This window comes from Sturnira hondurensis, unplaced genomic scaffold (genome assembly GCF_014824575.4).
Source record: "Sturnira hondurensis isolate 20B ecotype Veracruz unplaced genomic scaffold, ASM1482457v3 Scaffold0019835, whole genome shotgun sequence".
Classification (NCBI taxonomy): domain Eukaryota; kingdom Metazoa; phylum Chordata; class Mammalia; order Chiroptera; family Phyllostomidae; genus Sturnira; species Sturnira hondurensis.
In genome coordinates, this window is record NW_028092466.1 from 2,615,088 (window position 1) to 2,641,648 (window position 26,561).

Sequence of the window (26,561 nt, forward strand, 5' to 3'; positions counted from 1 at the left end):
GTGTTTGCAGAATGGTCTCTATAAAAGTGGAACCGAGATGCCTGGGTCCTGTCCTTCGTCAAAATTCTTTAAGGTATGTATACGTGGAAGAACACTCCGCTAGTTTTACACTCCTGAATTATTATTTACCTAAGGGCAATCGCTACTGTGCCTCAATTTTTAATTTTTCTTTGTAACATTCCTAAGGGTGACATTGTGCTGCACAATAATTACTAGTATTTTAAATTGAAAAAAAGTGAATTAAATAGATTAAATTGAAAAAATTAAAGAACCCACATTCTTTTGTTTGTTTTTCTTTCAACAGTAGTTGTCTGCTTTGAACCTGCCACCTTCTCCACCTGGTAACACAAGAGGTAAGAATAATCTATTATTACAGTCTAAAGAACAAAGGGATCTCTATATTGCTATGTCTTAAAGAGCTACCATCTTAGTTTACTATTAGGAATAGGATATAAGCCATGCTCTCTAAGAATGGTTTTTCATAAAACCTTGACTGTTCAGACCCTTTAATCACAAAAAACTTAATGACTCTTTTGTTTTACATGTTGTTAGAATTGTAGATAGTATGCAACAATCACATGTAACATTTAATGTAAACTACTACTGCAACTTAAAACCATAAGGATACATCAGAGAGATGGAATGGTAATAGCAACAATGGCTTGATCTGGCAGTCAAAATTTCTAGGTGCCAGTCTAGGCTTTACACTAACTCTAGTTGCCTGGTGAAGCCGGTTGGCAGTTATATATCTTGAAATAGTGTGTTGCAGCGGAATTAGCACTAATAGGCCCTAAAGTGAACTTTGGGGAATAGGACCCATGTCCAAGCAACACCACTTACACCCCTGTGTCACTGAATGACCCTTTGTCTTTCTGAGCCTTACTCTCCTCATCCATAGAATGACAAGACTGGATTATAGGTGGTCATTAAGGTCTCTCCAGCTCTTGCCATCTATGATCTAAGTCAGTGATTTCCTAGGACCTCTCCCATAGAACCAAAAACATTTAATGGACCTCCCCCAACTCTAAGTGCCAGAACCTGTACTTTTTGCATTATATTAGGAATACATATAATGATGAAAACTTACTATACATGTAATAATTATTTTAAATGAGTTTATATTTAATACTGCAGCACTCATTTAGAAAAGAAAACATATTGTTTGTGTGGGAATGTCGCTTATTGAACTCAAGGCAATTTTCACTGTGCAGGTGAATTCAAGAACTTGCTTCAACAAGCTTGAGGACCCTTGAGAGCTTGTGATACACAAGCTGGGAAACAACCGATTTCAGGCATGAAATGGGGAGGGTAACATCCTTTCTGTGTCTTGTGGATACACTATACACAGTAATCTCTACATGGTAGTTAGTTCAAAATTGCCTGGTGTAAAAACAACCATAGAAATAAAAAATGATGTAACACAATAACAATTGTTCTTTGAAGAAAAAAAACTCTAACATTAAATGTTGCAATATCTGTCCCCTGAAAATGTTTAAATTTCACCGTATTATCAAGAAACTTTTACAAGTATGAATTATACTGATTTCAGAGATTAGTAGGCAGTGAATTCCATATCTAACGCATTATGAGTTGGGAGGAGGTTTTGACCAAGACTCCTGGAAAGCTTATAAAAGGTTGACATTGTATTGCTGCTAACAACCAAGACACTGCTTTCCACAAACCATCCCCTCTTCAGCTCCACAAAGGTCACCTACTCTAACTCTGGGCAATCATTCTGTCCTTGTCGCCAGGGTGAGACTTATTTTCTCACAATTAATATGACAGTGGGGAAAAATTAAGTTTATTTTAGCTTGCAACCTTATACTGGCTATTCATTTCAGAAGATATATTTAGAGGATTGGTATTTTTTTTAACTAAGAGGAGGAGTAGGAGAGAGAGAGAGACCTAAAACAACAAGAATCAGATAAAAAAGCTATGTATGCTAAAATCCAGCTAAAAACAAAGAGAAGTATAGACTGAAAGTATGCAACCCTACAAATATTTTATTCAAAATTCAGATATTTTCCAAGAAACTTTTAAAGTTATATTCTGTTTAGATAATATTTCTAGTTTTTACACAATTTAAGAACTGATATAATATAATTTTGAGTTAGGATAGGGTCATTTGTTGGATTTTCAGCTATCATTGTACTTACTTTCCCCTTTAATTACCTAGTGCTTTTAAGTTAACTAGGAGTTTGTGTTTATTAGGTGTTTTCAACCTGGACTACATTCTCGAAGAACAGATGTGTCTTTTGTATGTTCAATTTTAATATCTTTTAAATACAGTTTATATATCCATCTTTAATAATTTGGGCAGCAAGAAAATTTGCTTAAATAATTGAGTATTTTAAATAGCTTCATTTAGGTTGTAAACCCATTGTTAACAGTTATTTTCCAATTCATTGTATCATCACAATGTCAAAAAGGGGGATGTGTAGAAAAAGGAAAGAAAAGAAAAGCAAGCAGCAAAAGAAGAGATTCTGAATACACTTGGGGTATTACAAATGTTGCTGAGTGAAACATCAATTCCTTCACATATCTCATTTGATACAAAAGATACAATGGAAGCTTGAAATTTCACAAAAATTAAGCCACCAATATAAGACTTTCAATCAATGATCTAATATTTCCAAACCTGTACAAAACACACAGGAATGACTCCTAAAAGCAGGAGTGAGGAAATAAGCACAGCCAGTGAAGTCCGTTCACCAAACAGGTGAGCAACAGGACCAAGCCCACCTGCAACCTGGGTCATCATCCAACTCTGTTTCTTCCCTCTAGTTACACCTGGGCTGTGCTGTGTTGCCATCAATAACCTGCAGCCATGAGTTCTGACGCCGAGATGGCAGTTTTTGGGGAGGCTGCTCCTTACCTCCGAAAATCTGAAAAGGAGAGAATTGAGGCACAGAACAAGCCCTTTGATGCCAAGAATTCTGTTTTTGTGGTGGATCCTAAGGAGTCCTATGTGAAAGCGACAGTGCAGAGCAGGGAAGCAGGGAAAGTGACAGCCAAGACTGAAGGTGGAACTGTGAGTAAAAATAAATAAGCAAATAAAAGGAGGGAGAGGCATAATGGATACTTTTCTACTACTTAGTTGATACACACTGACTCCTTCTTTTCTTAAGACTGTCACAGTTAAGGATGACCAAGTCTTCTCTATGAACCCTCCCAAATATGACAAGATAGAGGACATGGCCATGATGACCCACCTGCATGAGCCCGCTGTGCTGTACAACCTCAAAGAGCGTTATGCAGCCTGGATGATCTACGTGAGCGCCCTCATCGACATTACTTTGCAATAATTCCATGTACCGTGTTAGCTAAAACAAAACTTTATTTTCAGATTTTGCTACTCAACATTATTTTAAGGCCAATCATTTGGTTAGTATTGTAAATGCTGATGTATTTGAAAATATGTGTGTGGAAAACCATCTACTAAATACTGAGATAGTTGGAAAACTGCAGCATTTTGTGAAGCAGAAGGTGCTTAGAGGGAGGTAGCAAATGAATGAAACCATTATGTCATATGAGAACTTCAGGCTTAGGTCCCTTAAATGCAATACTCAGGTCTCTATCTATATATTTCCCAGGCAGATTAATGAGGTGACTACTGATTGAGCAACCTTGTCGTTTCCCACAGACATACTCGGGTCTCTTCTGCGTCACCGTCAACCCCTACAAGTGGCTGCCGGTGTACAACCCCGAGGTGGTGTCTGCCTACCGAGGCAAAAAGCGCCAGGAGGCCCCGCCCCACATCTTCTCCATCTCGGACAATGCCTATCAGTTCATGCTGACTGGTGAGCAAGTCCATAACTACAAATTCTATAGCCACAAAAGATTTGTATACTGGTAATGCAGAAGACATAGACCCAGTACTTTGAGAATAAGATGTTTAGCACAGACACAATAATAGCACTAGTAAAATTAAGGAGTATATTTAGAATAAAAGGTACCAGTTCCAAAAAAAAGGACTTTTGCTTACATTTCTATGCTAAAATCTAAATTATTTTGTGCAAATTCCAGCTCAAAATTAACCAAATCTAGGTGCCAACTATGCATTTTAATTATAACTAATTTATTGTATCTTCTAAAAAGTAAACTCGAATTTCACACTAAGAAGTTATCACAATTATTACATTAAACTTTGGATTGGACATTAACATCACAAGAGGATTTTTGAATGATGAACTAGGTAATTAATGGGACATTAAACATGAAATTATTATTCATTCATCTTATATCAATAGTTTATTTTCATAGCTAGTATGGTAAAATAATGCATTACATATTTTATTACATTAAAGGTAATGGAAGTTTAATACACTGATTAATTAGCACATCTTTTGCTAGTTATTTTTCAAAAGTATCTTGTGAAAAAAGCAAAGCACTAATTGATAGTTATTATTTTTGTGTCAGGAGGTAGTTTTAAGACATTGAGTTTACAGGTACTGTGTTAATCTATGTGCCAAGTTGTTGTTTTTTAAACACCTTGGGTTTTGGTTTCTCTTCACAGATCGGGAGAACCAGTCGATCTTGATTACGTATGCACATTTCCTGTCTTTTTTTTTTTTTTCCTGTTGAGTTTTGATTCTTGTAGTAGTTACTACTTAGCCTTAGATTCTGACTTTTTATTCTGTCTGGACTTGACAGCGGAGAATCTGGTGCAGGGAAGACTGTGAACACGAAGCGTGTCATCCAGTACTTTGCAACAATTGCAGTTACTGGGGAGAAGAAAAAAGAGGAATCTGGTGGCAAACTGCAGGTGGGCATGATGTTAATTTCAGTATGAAAGAACTAAAAGGCTTTAAAATGTAACCACAGTACTTCAGAATCAGGGCAACTTAGCTGCATGCAATTCCAGATTTGGGATAACTCTTGGAAGAACTTGTGAGAATGAAATATATTGGCAGGTTCGATATGCAAAAGTTCTCATGACCATTTAATTAGGAGGAAAAACTTGTCCTGAAGGATACAGAAATCAAGACCCTGTCAATGGGGCGTCCCCCTCCCTGCAACTGTCCTCCTCACTCACTTTAGAAAATCTTACCCAAAAGTTACAGATTATTGCAAAGGGGGGGAGGAGAAGGGGAAAGATCATTGAGAACTTATTTTAGCAAACAGCAACTTCTCTTTTGTAGGGTATCTTTATCTGTCTTATCCAATTCTCTTAAGGGGACCCTTGAAGATCAAATCATCAGTGCCAACCCCCTATTGGAGGCCTTTGGCAATGCCAAGACCGTGAGGAATGACAACTCTTCTCGCTTTGTAAGTTTTTTGGTCTTCCTATTCATGTGATATTTAGCACTGCCTCTTCAACACATCTGATAATAATATATTTCCATCTATTCATTTCATAGCTAAAGAGCTAGCATCTACCTTAATATGAACAATAACTTCTTTTTTGCCTCCTTAAGGGTAAATTTATCAGGATCCATTTTGGGGCCACAGGCAAACTGGCTTCTGCAGATATTGAAACATGTAAGTTAATAAATATTAGTTATAGAGTATGTTTTCATTTGAGGTATATATTGAAAATCTTATTTTTATCTATTTTCCACCTTAGCCTTTTCTTTTAAGTATACTTAATCTCACTTTCTAGATCTTCTAGAGAAGTCCCGAGTTACTTTCCAGCTAAAGGCTGAAAGAAGCTACCACATATTTTATCAAATCATGTCCAACAAGAAACCAGAGCTCATTGGTAAGAAATATCTTTGATTGATAATAACAGCCCTTCTAAGAAGTCCCTCTAAAATGTTTTTGATGTCCAAAGTAACTCTATCTATAATTATTCTCTTCCATGTGTTCAGAAATGCTTTTGATCACCACCAACCCTTATGACTTTGCCTTTGTCAGTCAAGGTGAAATTACAGTGCCCAGCATTGATGACCAGGAAGAGCTGATGGCCACAGATGTAAGTAATATATACACCATGGGGATAAGCAGGAAAAGGTAAATTCATTTCACATTATACAACACTCTCCTCTATTGGAGTAGATAGCATTAGTAGAAAAAAAGTATAAGTAGGGAGTACTACCTTTTTGGCTTTTCTACCCATAAAATAAAAGTACAAGATATTTCAATGCCCCTGCCCACCAATATGTATCAGAAAAATTAAATGTCTAAAGTGTTAGATCTTTGTCATTCCTTGGCTAATTGATTCTTTATTTTTTGCTATCTTATCAGTCATTTTTGGTAAGTTTTTGTACTCCATTAGTGATGTTTCTCTTCTATTTTTTGTCAGACCCTATACCCAAGAATATGAGAAAGAACTACAATATTTTAAAATTCTTATAATGGAATATTCAATCCCCTATCCTCAGACGTAAACACAAAATCTGTTCTGAGTATACCTTTATGGGCTCGCAATATAAGCCTCACCATCCCACACAGTGTGAGAAGCAATTAATTGTCTACCACAATATTATTCTTTTTGGGACTCCATGAGGCTTTTACATTTATTTTTGCAACTATAGTTTTTCCCTCCTTCCTCTTTTTAAGGGGTTTTGACTTATTTTCTTTTTGTGTGTACATATTTTGCATTTTCTTTTGAATTTCTGAATAATCAGTTTTATTTGATTAACTTTCATAGCAATGGGAATACCCCAACATTCCTAAGATAGGATTTAAAGTTGCTTGCAAATATAGTTTTCTTTTTAAATATTATTTTCAAAGAGTCTGTGAATTACTTGTATGCCTTTATCTTATAAATATCAGCTCTTACTCTCTACATCTTGTTGTTATATTCATAAGTCCAAATGTGTTATGGAATTAAGAAATACCTCTTAAGTTTCAGAGATTTAAAAAAATGTAACAGTCTTGCTCCAGGACCTCTGTAACAATGTCTAAGTTCTGCAAATAGGTAGAGTCAGTGAGCTGGAAGTGAAGGCAACAATCGGAGGAAAGAGTCTTAGGAAACAAGAGTAGTAAATAAGCATTCTTTCCTCCCTGGTGCCTGCCCTCACTGTGAAAGCCTTTTCAAAGCCTAGCCCAGCAACTAAGAAGGTAATCAAAATCTGACAAAGGAAAAAGACACAAATATATTTCAATATAATGAAACAGTTCTTTCCACAAATATCTGTTCCCTACACCAATAGTGATCGGGTCAAGTTCACTGCCAGGTATCTCATAATCAGCTAAGCTGTGACCTGGTATTAGAGAGGACTGTGCAAAACAACTCTGGCCATTGCTATTGTTCTCATATCTTCTTCCCAATAGTATCCCTCATGCCCACTAAGGTGAAAAGGTAGACTTTGATTATGTATAGTTTAGGACAATATAGAAGAAGAAGGAGCAAACACAGCGATTAGTGAGTCTGGAGAAAAGAGCAAGAAAAGCTATGAGACAATAAGTATATACAGCAAGGCCAGGCTAATAACGTGGAGAAATGGGAAAAGCACTGGTCTTGGTACCCAAAGCCAGGGCTTAAGTCCTGGCTAAGTGAGTGTGGGCAAATCATATAGTATCTTTACTGTCCACATGAGTCAATGGGAAGGCTGATACATACATCTTAGTATCAGCTATGTGAAACAAAATGGTGATGAATGTGTGTGCCTTTTGAAATGAAAATGTGTTAATCAAATATAAGACCAATTGTGGTAAGAAAAAAAGTGGGAGGTGTATTCTGAGTGTGCTGTGGTAATAATTGTGATGTGAGTTAAATTCAACTCTTCACAGAGTGCTGTGGACATCCTGGGTTTCAGTGCTGATGAAAAGGTGGCCATTTACAAGCTCACAGGAGCTGTGATGCATTATGGGAACATGAAATTCAAGCAAAAGCAAAGGGAAGAGCAAGCCGAGCCAGATGGCACTGAAGGTACAACTCCCTGTTGAATTCTTTCAATTGACAGAACTGACCCCATAAGCTCCTCAGAGGCACAGACCGTGTTTTTACTTTGAGTTACCCTATGATGGGAATAGAAATGACACACTGCTTAGTATTTTACATGACTGATATGATGTCTGCCCACTCTATTTTTCATTGACTTATCACAAGATAGTATTTGCAATTTGACTAAAACATTTTTCATTTCAGTGAATATTTTGTGTGCCCATGTGCACTGGAAAAAAGAAATCTAAATTTTACTGTCACTACTCCCTTAGATTAGAATTTCTCAATTCTTTTTGTCCGTGGCCCACTTTAGCTGTTTTGAATATCGCACAGAGCATTAATTCCTCAAATTTCAAATTATCATCACAAAAAACAACTAAAATTAACGTAAAAGGTACCAATAATATTGAAGCAACATCAGCAAATGAATAGGTTTTACTGCACTTGCATATATTCTTTTCAAGCAAAAATTTTTCCCTGTGTTATTGTCATTCACACCTTAAATTATACAAGCGTTGATTGTTTTCACTGTCTTCACCTTGTTCATACAGTTGCTGACAAGGCAGCCTATCTCCAGAGTCTGAACTCTGCTGACCTGCTCAAAGCCCTTTGCTACCCCAGAGTCAAGGTTGGCAATGAGTATGTCACCAAAGGCCAGACTGTACAGCAGGTAAACATGACCTAAACCTCCTGACTCATTTCAGCCAAAGGAGACTCAAGGATCCATCATTGTTTTCAATTCAAAAACGAAACTACCATTGCTCTTGAAGGTGTACAACTCAGTGGGTGCTCTGGCCAAAGCCATCTACGAGAAGATGTTCCTGTGGATGGTCACCCGGATCAACCAGCAGCTGGACACCAAGCAGCCTAGACAATACTTCATTGGAGTCTTGGACATCGCTGGCTTTGAGATCTTTGATGTGAGTTATGATTGACAGAAAATTAGCAAATGCAAATCCCGATCATTTAAAGCATACAAAGTCAATAAACAAAAAGTGAGGGTGTTCTGGGGCTGGGTGAAAAAGGTGAAGGGATTAAGCAAAAAACAAACAAACAAACAAAAAAAAACCCTCACAGACACAGATAACAATGTGGTGATTACCAGAGGGGAAGGAGTGAGGGGAGGTAAAAAAGGCTATGGGAGGATAAATGGTGATGGAAGGAGACTTGACTTGAGGTGGTGAACAAACAATACAATATAATATATAAATGCTATATTACAGAACTGTATACCTGAAAGCTATATAATTTTATTAATCAATGTCACCCTAATAAATTCAGTTTAAAAAACACAAAATAAACAAGTGTTGGTGAAGATGTGGAGAAAAGAGAACCCTCATGCACTGTTGGTGGGAATGAAGATGGTGCAGCCACTGTGGAAAGCAGAGTGGAGTTATCTCAGAAAATTTAAGTACAATTGCCTTATTACCCAGAGATCCCACTTTTGAGAATATATCCAAAAAAACCCAAAACACTAATTCAAAAAATATGCACCCCTAATGTCCAGTGCAATGTTATTTACAATAGCAGCCCAAGTGCTCATAAGTAGATGAGTGAATAAAAAAGTGATGGTACATTTACACATAGAATACTACTTGGCTATAAAAAAAAAAGAACAAAATCTGTCCTTTTTGTGATAGCATGGATGGACCTAGAGAGCATTATGCTAAGTGAAATAAGCCAGTCAGAAAAAGACAAATACCCTATGATTTCACTTATATGTAGACTCTAATGAACAAAATAAAGTAACAAAATAGAAACAGATTCATAGATAGAGAACAGACAGACAGATGTCAGAGGGGATGGGTTTGGGGGCTGGGTGAAAAAAAATTAAGGGCTTGAGGAAAAAAAAAACAAAGAACTCACAGACACAGACAAGAGTATGGTGATTACCAGAGGAAAAGAAGGGTAGGGAGAAATAGAATAGGGTAAAGGGATGATAAATGGTGACAGAAGGAGACTTTTTGGGGGGTGTTGAACACACAGTGCAATATACAGATGATGTATTATAGAATTGTACACTTGAGACCTACAGAATTTTATTAACCAATGTCACCGCAATAAATTTAAATAAAATTTTTTTTAAATGATGCATAACGTGGTAAGAAAGTGGTGGGTTTTTAAGGGATATGGCTTTAAAATTGTGAAATGGTTTAGATTATAAAGTAGTTTGTTACATTAAAGATTTCAAATTTTATATGATAAAAGACAAAAAACATGAGCTCCGCTAAACATTGTTGAATGGAGAAATCTAGGACTATCAATGAGGTGAGTCACTACTGTCATTTAAGTCTACTATATCTTTCCTGATTTTCTGCCTACTTTTTCTGTAACTTATTGAAAGAATGGAATTAAAATCTTCAACTATCAAAAAAGTACAAAATGGAATTTGTGCTAAAGAAAGGCCTTTGAAGAGATATAAAATCTAATCAATAAGTACAAATAGAAAAAAGTTCTAATCTTTCAAACCTAGAAGTCTCAAAAATGTTCTATGAATGATTAAAATAGTCAACATCAATCTTGAATCCAAACAGATGAGTATAGAAACACTTTCTTAAATTACTCTAAGGGAATATTTAAAAGAGCTCCTCATTTAATAGCATTTTTTCTCATATGCAGTTATTTGGAGAGCAAAGTATAGAGAAGTCAATTCTCCTTACTTTTAAAATTATGCCATAAATTTAAAAAACAATCTGAACCTTTGTAATTTAATAAATCAAATGCCTTAAATTTAGAAGGAAGTATTAGTAGCTGCTCTGTAGATACAAATATTTAAGTTATGAGTAATTTCCTATACTTATTGTTTCCTATAGTATAACAGCCTGGAACAGCTGTGCATCAACTTCACCAATGAGAAACTGCAACAGTTTTTCAACCACCACATGTTCGTGCTGGAGCAGGAGGAGTACAAGAAGGAAGGCATCGAGTGGGAGTTCATTGACTTTGGGATGGACCTGGCCGCCTGCATTGAGCTCATTGAGAAGGTTTGTATGACTTTTCAAACCTTCGAAACATGAAGGACAAATAGTCCACCTTCCTGTGCTTAACTGCAATCCCAATTTTCAAAGAAAAAGCAGTGGAATTTCATGGTATACTTGTGCACTCTGGTCAGTTGTGAGATTTGTCACAAATGACCTATTATTAATGAAAAAACTAATCTGTAGAAAAATTGTTACAACACACATACACAGTCACATTTATCCCTCTAATCACCTCATTTTCCCTATTATTCCTGCATGATTTCATGCATATGGGAAAAATGAATGAAATTGTGGCTAGTCCTCTGAGTACAGTAATTAACTCCAGTGAACCTATGATTGCATATTGTGCATCTGTCATCCTTCATGTGTACCTACACAGGCTATGCCAAGATGTCTTAAAGTTTGGAAGGTTAACTCTTTAATTGTAGTCAATTGAGTAAACTGATGACTAATCAGTAAAGCTTTCTATAGCCTTACCTGGAATATGAACCCTGAATTCCTCATTATCAAGGGGGTAGAGCAAGAGTTATATCAGTTCAGAAGGTGTTAAAACTCATCAAGCAATTGTTAAACACTTTCAAAAGTGTAGTGGGAAGTCATCATGTATCTATTGATAACAATAAGGCATATCGTTATTTGTGAACCATACCCTTTCAGTGGGAAGAGTAAATGCAACTGCTGTGTAGGAAAACTTCAAACACTAATGTCAAAATTCATAAAAATATGAGAAGTGAGAGTGTTAAAAGCAGGCTAGGTCTGCCCAATTTGGGGAAAACATACTATAATGTGGTGATACGATATATCTACTATTCATCAAAACTGTATAGTCCTCAGGAAAGGCATTTGTTTTCTTCTATAGTATTTCAGTTTCTTGGAACACCCCAAATAGCTTTTGGAAGACAGATTGTGACTAAAGCAAAGCCATGAATGTTGAATTTTTTTAAAGATTTTATTTATTTATTTTTAGAGGGGAAGGAAAGGAGAGAGGGGGAGATATATCAATGTATGGTTGCCTCTCATGCATCCCCTGCTGGGAACTGGCCTGCAAAGCAGGCATGTGCCCTGACTGGGAATCGAACCGTGATCGTGTGGTTCGCAGGCCTGTGCTCAGTCCACTGAGCTACACCAGCCAGCGCCTGCCATGAATATTGAATTTTATAACACGATTTCATACCAAATTTGCCACCAAAAAAAGTCAATCTGCTTACAAAGGAAAACCAAATAAGCATCACTTAACTCCACCGTGGTGGGGAACAGAGATTAGAGCACAAAGAGTTTTATGATACAACATGAGATGTACTTTTTTCCTGGCAATGGATCATTCCTAGTCATTATCCTTAATCTCTCTTCTCTTCATACTTTTGTCATGTATAAACTTGAAGTGAAGGAAGTTACACTGTCAGTAAGGAAGAAAGTATTTAAATGTATACATTTATGAAGAAAGAGTTCAGCTTTGAAATGGCAGTTTCAGAATTTAATTTTATACTCTGCAAACATAAAGTTTATCATAGCACAGATATCTTTTTTTTAAATGGAGTATCTCTAGCAAACATATTTCCCATATGTCCTTGATACATGATTGTTTCACATTTCAGTAATAGAGGCCATGAAGTAGTATTATGCCTAATTAATTTATCATTCCAAGTCTTCTTTTCTACAGGTTTCCACCAAGTATATAAATTACTGAAGCATATTTTTTTTTAGAGATTCATCATTCCTATATGCTTTCCCTACTCTTAGCCTATGGGCATCTTCTCCATCCTGGAAGAGGAGTGCATGTTCCCCAAGGCCACAGACACCTCCTTCAAGAACAAGCTGTATGAACAGCACCTGGGCAAATCCAACAACTTCCAGAAGCCCAAGGCTGTCAAAGGCAAGGCCGAGGCCCACTTCTCGCTGGTGCACTATGCAGGCACCGTAGACTACAACATCGCTGGCTGGCTTGACAAGAACAAGGACCCCCTGAATGAGACGGTGCTTGGGCTGTACCAGAAATCTGGAATGAAGACTCTGTCTCTCCTCTTTTCTGGGGCTCAAACTGCTGAAGCAGGTAATTTTCCTTGAATTTATTGTGGTGACATTGGTTAACAAAATTATATAGCTTTTGGGCATACAATTCTACAATACATCATCTGTGTATGTATTGTGTGTTCACCGCCCCAAGTCATCTTCTATCACCATTGATCCCCCTTTTACCCTGTTCTACCTCCCCCTCCCTTACCCCTTCCCTCTGGTGATCACCATATGGCTTGTGTCTATGAGTCTTGTGCAGTTTTAGCTTAATCCCTTGACCTTGTTCCCCAGCCCCTCCCCTCCCCTATGACAGCTGTCAGTCTGTTCTCTATCTATGAGTCTGTTTCCATTTTGTTATTTCATTCATTAGATTCCACTTATAAGTGAAATCATATTGTATTTTACTGGCTTATTTGACTTAGCATAATATTCTCCAGTTCCATCCACACTGTAACCAAAAGTCAGATTTCCTTCTTTTTTTAAGGTCAAGTAGTATACCATTGTGCAAATGTACCATAGGTTTTCTCATCCACTACTCTACTGATGGGTATTTTTTATTTCATCATTATGTTCCTAGAGCTAGAAATCAGAAATATACCATTTATCTGAGATTGACACAGTTATAGCAAAACCTAACATGAAAACACTGGCCAATATGGATCTAATGAAATGAAGTATAATTAATAAGTGTGGTACAGTCTTATAATCACAGACTTTCAGAACTAAAATCGACACAATGGGTCATTTAGTATGGGCCCCTTTAACCAATAAGAAAACAGAAACTCAAAGAGTTAAGTAACTTGCTTGGTCATATAGCTCATTTCTACCATAAGTTGGAGATGAGAAAATTCTTTGTTAAGGCACTAGTGCTTCAGAAATTAAAGTTCTGTTAAGTCACCTACAAGTAACAGGCAAAAGAATAGGCAAATAGAATATAGGTCTAACCTGCAGGTTAGCAGAGGCTCACCTACTTGGAACCAGACATGCAACTTCACCTGTTTTCTGGGGACTGTGTGCACTGAGGCCTTTCTCTGTCTCTTGGCAGCTCCTGCTGATTTGAATTACAGGATACCCATCCCTTTCCCAAATCTACACTTTACATACAGTTATGTAGTTGTTGTAGTTGTTGTTGTTGTTGTTGTTTTTGTTATTGGTGGTGGTGGTGTTTTCCTGAACACTTATAATGCAAGCTAACGCTTATATTTTCCAAATCTAAATTTGAAGGAGGGGAGATATGAAAAGAATAGGAATGATATAAATGAATGCGTGCAAATTTAAATTTCAGGTGGTATTTTGGCAGTCCTGGTGTCTATGGATAGTACTTAAAAGGCTATTGAAAATAACTGTAATTTCTCTATATTATTTTTCAGAAAGTGGTGGTGGTGGAAAGAAAGGTGCCAAGAAGAAGGGATCTTCTTTCCAGACAGTGTCAGCTCTTTTCAGGGTACAGTGTATTTCTTGAATTCCAAATTTTTACTCTTGTGAAGAAATTAAATTATTATAACTTAAAGATTTTTTAAAGAAATCTATTGTAAAACAGAAAAAGGTACAGATGTACTAAAAATAATCTAAAAAATGCCTTAGGAAAAATTAACAAGAGGACCCAGGCATGTCTATTCACATCAAACCTCATACTAAATTAAGCACATCCTCTTTAAGCCCCAAATCTGAAAGATCTGGTATTAAGCAAATTTCACATGAAATCAAATGCTCACTTAAAAGCAACCACTGTATTTAGTTACATCTATTTCATATGACCAAAGTCTCAATATAAAATGTCTCTGATTGGCAGTGATTAAGGGAAACATACAGAGATTGACTGGTTTTGTGTAATCCATAATTTTCTATCTATGTTCCACATATGTAATTTCTTTTTGTAATTATGATTTGTTCTTCATTGAGACAGCTCATTGAAATAGGAAACAGAAGCACATTAACTACAGATCATTGATAGGGACTCTAATGTAAATACAAGAAATTATTTTTAAAACTTTTCACATGGTTTTATAGGAGAATTTAAATAAGCTGATGACCAACTTGAGGAGTACTCACCCCCACTTTGTACGCTGTCTCATTCCCAATGAAACTAAAACTCCTGGTAAGATATTCCTGATATTCAAGTAAGATTCCAGTGAGACTTTCTGTGAGAATTTTAAAGGGAAAAACACATCTTCCTTTCAGGGGCCATGGAGCATGAACTTGTCCTGCACCAGCTGAGGTGTAATGGTGTGTTGGAAGGCATCAGAATCTGCAGGAAGGGATTCCCAAGCAGAATCCTCTATGCAGACTTCAAACAGAGGTTTGTATCTCATTATTTATGACTTTCAGTGTGCTAGTCTATCTCAAAATTGCCACATATTTCAAACATCTTTTTAACTTTTCCCTGAACACCAAAATGCAGTTAATTGAAAGGTGATCATAAAAGAAAGAAGTCTTGGTTTATATGATCAAAAATTTTTCATTATATCTTTGCAAGTTTTACATAAAGCACAGTTTTATTATTTCAGTACTTTTCTCCAACAATCAATCTATAGTTTTGTCAACAACAGCTACTAAAGGTTCTACCTTTTTATTTCAGTAAAGAAAACCACATTTTAATATTTTGTTTATTCTGACAGATACAAGGTTCTAAATGCAAGTGCCATTCCAGAGGGTCAGTTCATTGACAGCAAGAAAGCTGCTGAGAAACTTCTAGGGTCCATTGACATTGACCACACCCAGTACAAATTTGGTCATACTAAGGTACCAACACGAATTTCTATCATAAATTCAACTCCTTTGGATCTGAATAAAATATCATATTTAACTTGTTCTTTTGCAAGGTTTTCTTTAAAGCTGGCCTGTTGGGAACTCTAGAGGAGATGCGAGATGATAAGCTGGCTCAACTCATCACACGCACTCAAGCCATGTGCAGAGGGTACCTGATGAGGGTGGAGTTCAGGAAGATGATGGAAAGAAGGTAAGGGACCAAGTACAACTCTTTTTTCTCCACATTTTAATAGCTGAATCCAATGCAGTCATTACATTTGTTGAGGAATGATCACTTTCCGCATTCTCTTTCATTTGCATCTTTTTTTCTTTCCCACAGAGAGTCCATCTTCTGCATCCAGTACAATGTCCGTGCTTTCATGAATGTGAAGCACTGGCCCTGGATGAAGCTGTATTTCAAGATCAAGCCCCTCCTCAAGAGTGCGGAGACAGAGAAGGAGATGGCCAACATGAAAGAAGAATTTGAGAAGACCAAAGAAGACCTGGCTAAATCAGAGGCAAAAAGGAAAGAACTTGAAGAGAAAATGGTAACTCTGATGCAAGAGAAAAATGACCTACAACTCCAAGTTCAATCTGTGAGTATCATACATTGTACACTTCAGCCACATTTTACCATCCTATCACTATCTGATGTGATAGGATAATTTTTTAAGTTGATAAATGCTTTCCACAAAAACATTTGTTGTAATTGTTTGCTTTTCAAAACTATCAGGATTTAGATCTAAAAAAGTAATAGATGCAAAGTCACAAATTATGCTGCCTATGTTCATGTGTACATTCACACATAGTTTGATGATCAGTGAGCAAAGTCACAAAAATATCTGCTGACACTTTCCTTTCTTTATAGAACTTTCTCTTGAATTATAATGCTTTTAGTCAATTTTATGGATAAAATACACAAGCTATGTTGTTTTCATCAGTACAGAAAAAAAGTTTAAATCAATCACCCTCAAATGCAAGAAAACTGAGTCCTAGATAGAATAAGTGAATTTGCAAAGTAGCAGAGGTATAGATTTTGCGAAAAGGCTTATTTTCCTGATTTGACCTTCCACATATGGATATTTGGGGGAAAATTTCACTATATTTAATCAGTATTACTATTTTTTTTGTCCTTTTAATTTTTGAAAATTGACAAGGTAGTTGGCATATGTGTTGACCAAACTGGCTGAGCCACTGAAATTTCCACCTTTTAATAAATTACTGTGAGTTTGCAGATATAGTTTAGACAAATGAAAACAATTCATTTCTTCCTTAGGAAGCTGAAGGCTTGGCTGATGCAGAGGAAAGATGTGACCAGCTAATTAAAGCAAAAATCCAGCTGGAGGCCAAAATTAAAGAGGTGACTGAGAGAGCTGAGGATGAGGAAGAGATCAATGCTGAGCTGACAGCCAAGAAGAGGAAACTGGAGGATGAATGTTCAGAACTGAAGAAAGACATTGATGACCTTGAGCTGACACTGGCCAAGGTTGAAAAGGAGAAACACGCCACAGAGAACAAGGTATGAAACATATTCTGTTATACTACAATAAGCTGCTTGATAGTAGAAACATTCTCTTCCTTGACTTTCTAGGTGAAAAACCTCACAGAGGAGATGGCAGGCCTGGATGAAACCATAGCTAAGCTGACCAAGGAGAAGAAGGCCCTCCAGGAGGCCCACCAGCAGACCCTGGATGACCTGCAGGCAGAAGAGGACAAAGTCAACACCCTGACCAAAGCCAAAATCAAGCTAGAGCAGCAAGTGGATGATGTAAGTGTGAAAAACAGTGTTGTCTCTTAAGATAAAATAATCAATTGTAACACGTAAACATTAATGATGCTCATAAACTCTTAATAACTGGTTTGGGAATAATATTTAAAGTTCAGGCTATTTAATGTATCTTTTAAAATTCCCCTGTGTATCTTTGAGGGCTAGTAACATGGCCCTCAAAGTGATTAATAACAAAAATAAATAAAATCCACTAAAAATCTAGCTTGAAGGATCTCTGGAACAAGAAAAGAAACTTCGCATGGACTTAGAAAGAGCCAAGAGAAAGCTGGAAGGTGACCTAAAATTGGCCCAAGAATCCACAATGGATGTAGAAAATGACAAACAGCAACTTGATGAGAAACTCAAAAAGTGAGTATTCAATTGTAACTTTCTTATTGTCAGTCAGTTCAGACAAAATACATGCTTTAAAAATCTCTACAATATTACTTCATTTTATATAGGGAAAAAAGACTTTTTTTACTTTTTAGTTAATGAAAACTGTAGATTACTGACTTGTAAAACATGCATCTCACTTCCTTACCACTAATAGTATAAACAGATGTTCAATTATACCTAGATACAAAGAATGGTAAGAGAACTGAATGTAAGCTAATGTGATGCTCTTCTAATAGGAAAGAGTTTGAAATGAGCAATCTGCAAAGCAAGATTGAAGATGAACAGGCCCTTGGGATGCAGCTGCAGAAGAAGATCAAGGAGTTACAGGTAAGTCATAAATTTCACCCTTTTAGGCACTTCAGGAATCAAAACTGCCATGAATTCACATTAATGTTAGTGTGTCACTCCCAGGCACGCATTGAGGAGCTGGAGGAGGAAATTGAGGCAGAGCGGGCCTCTCGGGCCAAAGCAGAGAAGCAGCGCTCTGACCTCTCCCGGGAACTGGAGGAGATCAGTGAGCGGCTGGAAGAGGCTGGGGGGGCCACTTCGGCCCAGATTGAGATGAACAAGAAGAGGGAGGCTGAGTTCCAGAAAATGCGCAGGGACTTGGAGGAGGCCACCCTGCAGCACGAAGCCACAGCGGCCACCCTGAGGAAGAAGCATGCAGACAGTGTGGCTGAACTTGGGGAGCAGATAGACAACCTGCAGAGGGTCAAGCAGAAGCTGGAGAAGGAGAAGAGTGAAATGAAGATGGAGATCGATGACCTTGCTAGTAACATGGAGACTGTCACCAAAGCCAAGGTCTTTATCAACTTGTTACTCTTTCATCCTGTTTACAACAATTCAAAAATGATCAAGTTTATATACAACAATCTTATCTAACTTTAGATCTTATTTCAAATATTACAGTTATTCTCAATAGACATCACTATATTGAATTACTTGATTTATATGTGGAGATTATTTTTTAAAATATTTTATTTATTTATTTTAGAGAGGGGAAGGAAGGGAGAAAGAGAGGGAGAGAAACATCAATTTGTAATTGCCTCTCACGTAACCCCCACTGAGGACCTGGCCTACAACTCAGGCATGTGCCCTAGACTGGGAATCAAACTGGTGACCCTATGGTTCACTGGCCAACACTCAATCCACTGAGCAACACCAGCCAGGGCGGTATCAATCACATTAAACTTTGTCACTAATACTATGAAAGAATGCAATTATTTAAAAAAACACTAAAAATCATACTCTACAACATGATGCAGAATATAAATGATGCTTATGTTTTCCAATAATTTCCAATATCCTTTATACAATCACTTATTCATTCAGGCAAAATTATGTGCCTTTACATCTAAGACGCCACACAGGGCTTGGAAGTAGATAAAGCTCATCCCTTTCCCACAACTACTTACAGATCTCCAAATATCAAACTTACACATAAAAATGTATCATCTTACCGCTTTGTACGTCCCACCACAGGGAAACTTCGAGAAAATGTGCCGCACACTAGAAGACCAGCTTAGTGAAGTGAAAACAAAGGAGGAGGAGCAACAACGCTTAATAAATGAATTATCAGCTCAGAGAGCACGTTTGCATACAGAATCAGGTTAGTAAATAAATATGATCATCCTATGGAGAGGTGAAGAAGGAAAGGCAAGCCTCAACCAGTATATACCTATCAAACACAAATCATTTCCTGGGCCATGTACACCCATTTACCACTGACTTGTTATTCCTTCATATTTTCATTGTAAGATGGTAAAAAATTATTTATAAGCTATAACTGGAAAAAATTAAGCTCACTGGGCTGAGAAAATTTTTCTTGCTTTAGCGTTAGAATAGGGGTGTAAGGGGACTAAATGGTAATGGAAAAATACAATATAAACTTTTTAAAAACGCAAATCCTAAAATATCAAACAAAGCTCATAACATTTTTAAAGAGTAAGAACTCATCTTCTCAACAGCATCAAAGCTCTTCAGTTATTCTGTCCATCATATGAAATAAGAGAGTTCTGATGTTGTTTCATCCTTTAAATTATTCTTCATTTAGACCACAGAAATATATCACTCATGTTTTGTCTTTCCCAGGTGAGTTTTCACGACAGCTGGATGAGAAAGATGCTCTGGTTTCTCAGCTATCCCGAGGCAAACAAGCATTTACACAACAGATTGAGGAATTAAAGAGGCAGCTAGAAGAGGAGTCTAAGGTGAGAATTCTCCAGCTGATACTTTCAACCAGTTGAGCGTTAAGGCATGAGACACTATTGAACTTCACATAGAGAATATCAATGATCAGAACACAAACTTACATTACACACCTTTTGGTTGGTTCAGGCCAAGAGTGCTCTGGCTCATGCCCTGCAGTCCTCCCGCCATGACTGTGACCTACTGCGGGAACAGTATGAGGAGGAGCAGGAAGCCAAGGCCGAGCTGCAGAGGGCAATGTCCAAGGCCAACAGCGAGGTTGCCCAGTGGAGGACAAAGTATGAGACAGATGCCATCCAGCGCACAGAGGAGCTGGAGGAGGCCAAGTATGTTCCAAACTTACTTAAAAAGTATCTCTGTTAAAAAAGTGCTTCTGCTACCACTATGAATGGGCAAGGGTCCACTTCTCCCCCCCCCAAAATGTTTAAAAACCTAGGAAAAATACACATGAACATAAAACTAAGCAAGAAAAACACTCTAGGTTGTCTAAAAAAAGACATTAAGCCAGAGAGTAAAAAAAGAAAAAACATAAGGCAAGAGGAAGCTGAATGATTGTTCTTAAAGGGGGAGACTTTTGCCACCATTCTATCTATACAAGTGTGGATAGAATAAGAACTAATTGTGCTTTCTTGTGCCTCTCCTCTCCCTCAACAACCAACAAAAATATTGGTCCAAGGTGATGGATATGTGAGAGAAAAATAATTGAACTTTAAAGTACAGCTCCTCCTTTTGAGATGTGAAAATATGGACACATTGAAAAGGAAGGGGGAATAAATATACTGGAAGAGACAATAAAATTAAAACAGACATAACATTCTGTAATAAAAATAAAATTGTTTTATAATGGACTAAATATACAATGAAATCAAAAGTTCAAGACTTAACTGTTAAGAGAGACAGTCTGGACAGAAAGGGACCTACTTATTCAACAGGAAGTTTAAGGAGAGACTTATTCATTTAGTCTATGGCCAAGGCACATCCCTATCATCGGAATTATAGTGTTTTGGTGAATGCCTTAGAACAGATGCTTAGCAGAGCTCTCGGAGCAAAATTTATGTAGATTTGGGAAAGCTTTTTCTTAAAGGATTTATGAAACGCTGGGAAAATACAAATATAATTAAACAATTGGACAAAATCAAGTATACTTTATTTGAATACAATTAAGACAGCATCTGAGTAAATAATACATATGACAGCCTACAAGAATACACAAAGATTAGCAAAATACAGACTCTACTCTCTGGATATCAAAATTCAGTGCAGAAAACGATAAATAGCAGTCATTCGAGGTAGATATTAACATTCTCTAAAGAAGGACTGAACCAGCTACTCTGAAGGGCAAAATGTTGCCTTAGGCTGATCATGATTGCCTTAAAGCCAGACTATGAAGTACAGCCATACTGAAATCTGGGTTGTCTTCAGTATTGGGTTGGTGGGAGAGTGGGAATGAATTAACACAGAACTACACCTGGAAAACAAGTTTCAAAAGCAGAATATTATGGAGTCTGACTGGAAATCACTCTCTTGTACCCACTCTGAACACCCAGTTCCACTGATGACTATTCACGTCTATTGTCCCTAATTCACTTCCCAGGAAGAAGCTGGCCCAGAGGCTGCAGGATGCTGAGGAGCATGTAGAAGCTGTGAATGCCAAGTGTGCCTCCCTTGAGAAGACAAAGCAGCGGCTCCAGAATGAGGTTGAGGACCTCATGCTCGATGTGGAGAGATCTAATGCTGCCTGCGCAGCCCTGGACAAAAAGCAGAGGAACTTCGATAAGGTAATTTCCAAAGAAGCTTCTGCCTCAGCATTCAACATATGATTAAAGATAGCCTGCTACTCAGTGTGCCTTATTCCAACCATCTGACGGCTGTTCTCAGCAGCTCTTGTCTCATTGATGGGGTGGACAGTTCCTGTGATTTTCACTGTTCTCATTCATAATGATTTTTCAGTCCCAGACGTCTCAACTCTGTTTGAGAGTTGCTACAATAAATGGTTTCATTATCTCAAACTTTCTCCACTAAATTTCTTGACTATTCCTTGCCCCTCAGGTCCTGGCAGAATGGAAACAGAAGTATGAAGAAACTCACGCTGAACTTGAAGCTTCCCAAAAGGAGTCTCGCTCCCTCAGCACAGAGCTGTTCAAGATTAAGAATGCTTATGAGGAATCCTTAGACCAACTTGAAACCTTGAAGCGGGAAAATAAGAATTTGCAACGTGAGTACCTTTTATCTTTTCTTTAAAAGAGTAAAGTGAGTTGAAAAAGAGGTGAAAGGATGCTTTTCCTCAACGAACAAATTTGTATGTTTTTGTCCACCAACAGAGGAGATTTCTGATCTCACCGAGCAGATTGCAGAAGGAGGGAAACGTATTCATGAACTGGAAAAAATAAAGAAGCAAATTGAGCAAGAAAAGTCTGAACTTCAGGCTGCTTTAGAGGAGGCAGAGGTAGACATTACTGTACACTTGAAAACAATTTTGAGAAAAATTAGGGTCTATCGCATGCAAGAATGGATGAATCAAGAGAAAAGACAAATAATTTTTACCCTGCATACGAGTATGGGGATGGGAAATTGACCACATATACAACTAACAGAATTGTATGTCAGACTGACTGCTAGACACTGAGAAAACCAAGTTAAAGGCCTTGCCTTCAGGGGCACTACCTAGCTGGGGAGACAGAAGTAAACAAAACCGACAATAACATATTGTAAAAATTCCTACAACAATGGAATAACGATGTGTTAATGGCAGCCCCAAACTAAGAACTAATTCCTATTCCAAGAATACTATACACTTTTATTCCCTGCTAATGTCACCTCTTGCTGTCCTTAAGGCATCACTTGAACATGAAGAGGGAAAGATCCTGCGCATTCAGCTGGAGCTGAACCAAGTCAAGTCTGAAATTGACAGGAAAATTGCTGAAAAGGATGAGGAAATTGACCAGCTGAAGAGAAATCATATTAGAGTTGTGGAATCGATGCAGAGCACGCTGGATGCTGAGATCAGGAGCAGGAATGATGCCATCAGGATCAAGAAGAAGATGGAAGGAGATCTGAATGAAATGGAAATCCAGCTGAACCATGCCAACCGCATGGCTGCTGAGGCCCTGAGGAACTACAGGAACACCCAAGGCATTCTCAAGGTAAAGGGGTCCAGCAGTTGGTCCTAGGACATTGGGGTGACTAAGGCCCTGAGAACAAGTTGTCTCAGTGATTATTCATTCATGCCACAGGACACGCAGATCCACCTGGATGATGCTCTCCGGGGCCAGGAGGACCTGAAGGAGCAGCTGGCCATGGTTGAGCGCAGAGCCAACCTGCTGCAAGCTGAGATTGAGGAGCTGCGGGCCACTCTGGAGCAGACAGAGAGGAGCAGGAAAGTTGCAGAGCAGGAGCTGCTGGATGCCAGTGAGCGTGTCCAGCTGTTGCATACCCAGGTGAGTAGCTAGGATAAGAGAATAGTGAAAAATAGAGGAAGGAATATCAAATTCTTGCTCCTGTCTTAGTACTATCTAAACATTTACTCATAATGTTTCATGGACGATAAAGTTAAAATATTTAGTACTTTGCATTAACAATATTTGTGCTTTTCTGAATTTTGACATTCAGAGGTGACTGTCTTTTAAAAATACATTGTCAACTGAGATGCTAATTAATTTAATTAATTAGTTTGTGATTTCATTAGAACAGCAGGCATTGTGACTTTGCTTTCATGTACTTAATATTTCTAAATGTGATATTTTAACAAGAACACCAGCCTGATCAACACCAAGAAGAAACTGGAGACTGACATTTCCCAGATCCAGGGGGAGATGGAAGACATTGTCCAGGAAGCTCGCAATGCAGAAGAGAAGGCCAAGAAGGCCATCACTGATGTGAGATGAGCATTTGTTTTACTGATATATATGCATGCTACCTGCCATTACCAGCTTTCCTTATTTTCACGATTTATTTGCTAATTAGGCAGCCATGATGGCTGAGGAGCTAAAGAAGGAGCAGGACACCAGCGCCCACCTGGAGCGGATGAAGAAGAACCTGGAGCAGACGGTGAAGGACCTGCAGCACCGTCTGGATGAGGCTGAGCAGCTGGCCCTGAAGGGAGGGAAGAAGCAGATCCAGAAACTGGAGGCCAGGGTGGGTTTCCACTACTTCATTCAGTTCCCAGCCTGTTCACAGAGCTAGTTATAGCCAACCATTAAATGCCTTTGTTCTTTTCCAGGTGAGGGAGCTTGAAAATGAGGTTGAAAATGAACAGAAGCGCAATGTGGAGGCAGTCAAGGGTCTTCGCAAACACGAGAGAAGAGTGAAGGAACTCACTTACCAGGTGACCAACATTTCCATATTTTCCAAATTTTATTTTCAAAAAGATAAAATGAATTATTTTCAAATCATGACACTATCTATTTGGTATCTATTTCATTTCAGACTGAGGAGGACCGCAAGAATGTTCTCCGGCTGCAGGACTTGGTGGACAAATTACAAACCAAAGTTAAAGCTTATAAGAGACAAGCTGAAGAAGCTGTGAGTATATCTTCAGAGTGAAAGGTTCAGGTCCACGAAGTTTTGAGAACTTAAGAGACTGTTTTCAAGGCAAAGAACATAAAATTGGGAAGAAAGAATTAGGTGTGTTTAGATATTTATTTAGAATGACAAAATTTTACCATGAATTACTACAACCTTTGAGATTCAGGTTCACTTATTCTGAGACTTCCTTAAGCAATTTCCAGACATGTTCACATGAAAGTGACTCCTGTCTGGAAGTCCTATATTCCCAGCACTCATATGGACTGTGCCAATGAGGGCTCTGAAGTTCAAGTCTTATTTAATTTCATGATAAATCCATCTCAGGACATTTCTTTCTAATTTGGCTGCAGTTATCTTTCTTATCTTGTTAATTCTGAAATGTTCCTCAAGTTTTTCGCACCAATACTACCTGCTTTGCCTCCTCTTAAAAGTTTGTTTTGTAGATACAAGATTGATTCAGATTCCTGCTATGTTGATTTCCCTGTGATCACTGTAGCATCTTAAGTTTGCCAGAGAGAAACTTAAGTAAGAAAGACTGAACAGGGGGGTTGTAAGCCCACTCATTCATAGAGGCAAGTATGTGGAAATGCCCTACCCCCAAATAAGTACATCACCAAATGACAGAATCTTTCGCTTTCTCATTCATGAAGCCAGTCTTGTAGCTGCTTCTAGTAACAAAGGCAATAAGAATCAGAAATGTCAAATTTTCTTGTATTCTCAAATGCGTTTCCATTCATCCTCAGGAGGAACAATCCAACGTCAACCTCTCCAAGTTCCGCAAGCTCCAGCATGAGCTGGAGGAGGCTGAGGAGCGGGCTGACATCGCTGAGTCCCAAGTCAACAAGCTGCGGGTGAAGAGCCGCGAGGTTCACACAAAAATCATAAGTGAAGAGTAAGGCATCCAAATGCTGAAAGGTGACCAAAGAAATGCACACAATGTGAAGTTCTTTATCACTGTCACATGTTGCTGTAATATAAAAAGTAAAATAAAATTTGCAGAGAATTTTGCAATCTAAAAATACATGTGTCTCAATTATAAGTTCTATAGTGCTATAAAAACTAATTCATTTATTCAACATTTGTTAAGCTCCTACTGGGTGAAACCAGGGATAGTGATAAAAGTGAAGGTGGGCAGTGAGTGAACTTTAATAGAAGGCAAATAAAATGAAGTGCTCTGAGAGGATATAGGGCTGGTTAATGAACCCTCAATTCCATTCAACCTATCTTAATAAGTACCAAGTATGTGTGCGTACAGAAATGGGCACCCAAGATATGACATCATCCCTTCCTTTGAAGAGCTCCAGCCAGTAAGAGAGACACCAATTCAAACAGATTATAACACAAAATATTTACTTTGATTGAAGTATAAAAACAAAGTGTGATAATAACATAGAGCAGGTTACTAAACTGGGGGATCCAGAAAGATTTCTCAAAGAAGATTTGAGCTAGTTCCTAAAAGATGAGTACATGAAAGAGAAATGAAGATTGTCATTTGAAAAAGAGAAAATGAGCTCAGGACTTCAGAGTAGTTTAAACATAGGCTCCATGAGCAAAGGCATCAGATGAGGCCACAGATGGAAGGCAGAACCTGACTGTGAAGTTAAAACCTCATTGCCTCATATGCAGTGTTGGGAAATTAGGACATGCATCAAACTGGTCACATTCTGTGAAGAGTACACTTGACACAATTCTGACAGTGGTATGGAGGATAAAGTAGGACAGGAAAGACTTTAGGAAGGCTATAAAATGGACCAATTAGAGTTGACAATGATGGTAATGAACTTCTTAAGAATGCAGAGTGAAAGCAGGGTTCCAATACTAGTAGAAAGAAAGGACTGGAAGAGCACTGAAGAAGTTACAGTTTCACAGCATTCAAACCTCCCAGGCATTTTGTGGTTATAGATTTTACTTCCTTTTTGGGAAATTGTTTTCCTCTGAGCCATATCCCTCTCCAAAAAAAATAAAAAGGAGGGGGACTGAACTCTTAAAATAATTATTCTTATTAACTTTCTAATTTTTACATACAATTTTGCTTGCCAAAGAACCATGTTTTTCTTAATACCATCCACATTTTAAGGTGGAACCAGAAACA

At 37.8% G+C, this 26,561-nt stretch overlaps 1 protein-coding gene across 1 annotated transcript; it reads left to right on the forward strand.

Annotated features, from left to right (window-relative positions):
- On the forward strand, positions 1-25,490 carry LOC118974617 (myosin-4). Its single transcript, XM_037028108.1, has 40 exons — positions 1-73; positions 305-353; positions 2,785-3,031; positions 3,129-3,272; positions 3,644-3,800; positions 4,517-4,544; positions 4,654-4,765; positions 5,176-5,268; positions 5,418-5,481; positions 5,603-5,701; positions 5,811-5,914; positions 7,678-7,816; positions 8,383-8,501; positions 8,602-8,751; positions 10,645-10,815; positions 12,553-12,862; positions 14,196-14,269; positions 14,836-14,923; positions 15,007-15,124; positions 15,444-15,567; positions 15,648-15,784; positions 15,914-16,169; positions 16,850-17,092; positions 17,165-17,341; positions 17,565-17,710; positions 17,974-18,064; positions 18,149-18,538; positions 19,220-19,346; positions 19,829-19,947; positions 20,075-20,271; positions 21,540-21,723; positions 21,995-22,160; positions 22,267-22,391; positions 22,780-23,088; positions 23,179-23,382; positions 23,695-23,820; positions 23,909-24,079; positions 24,165-24,269; positions 24,371-24,466; positions 25,213-25,490. Exons 3-40 carry the CDS (start codon positions 2,828-2,830, stop codon positions 25,363-25,365), a joined length of 5,820 nt encoding a protein of 1,939 aa, XP_036884003.1. The 5' UTR covers positions 1-73; positions 305-353; positions 2,785-2,827; the 3' UTR covers positions 25,366-25,490.
- Positions 25,491-26,561: the final 1,071 nt, after the last annotated feature.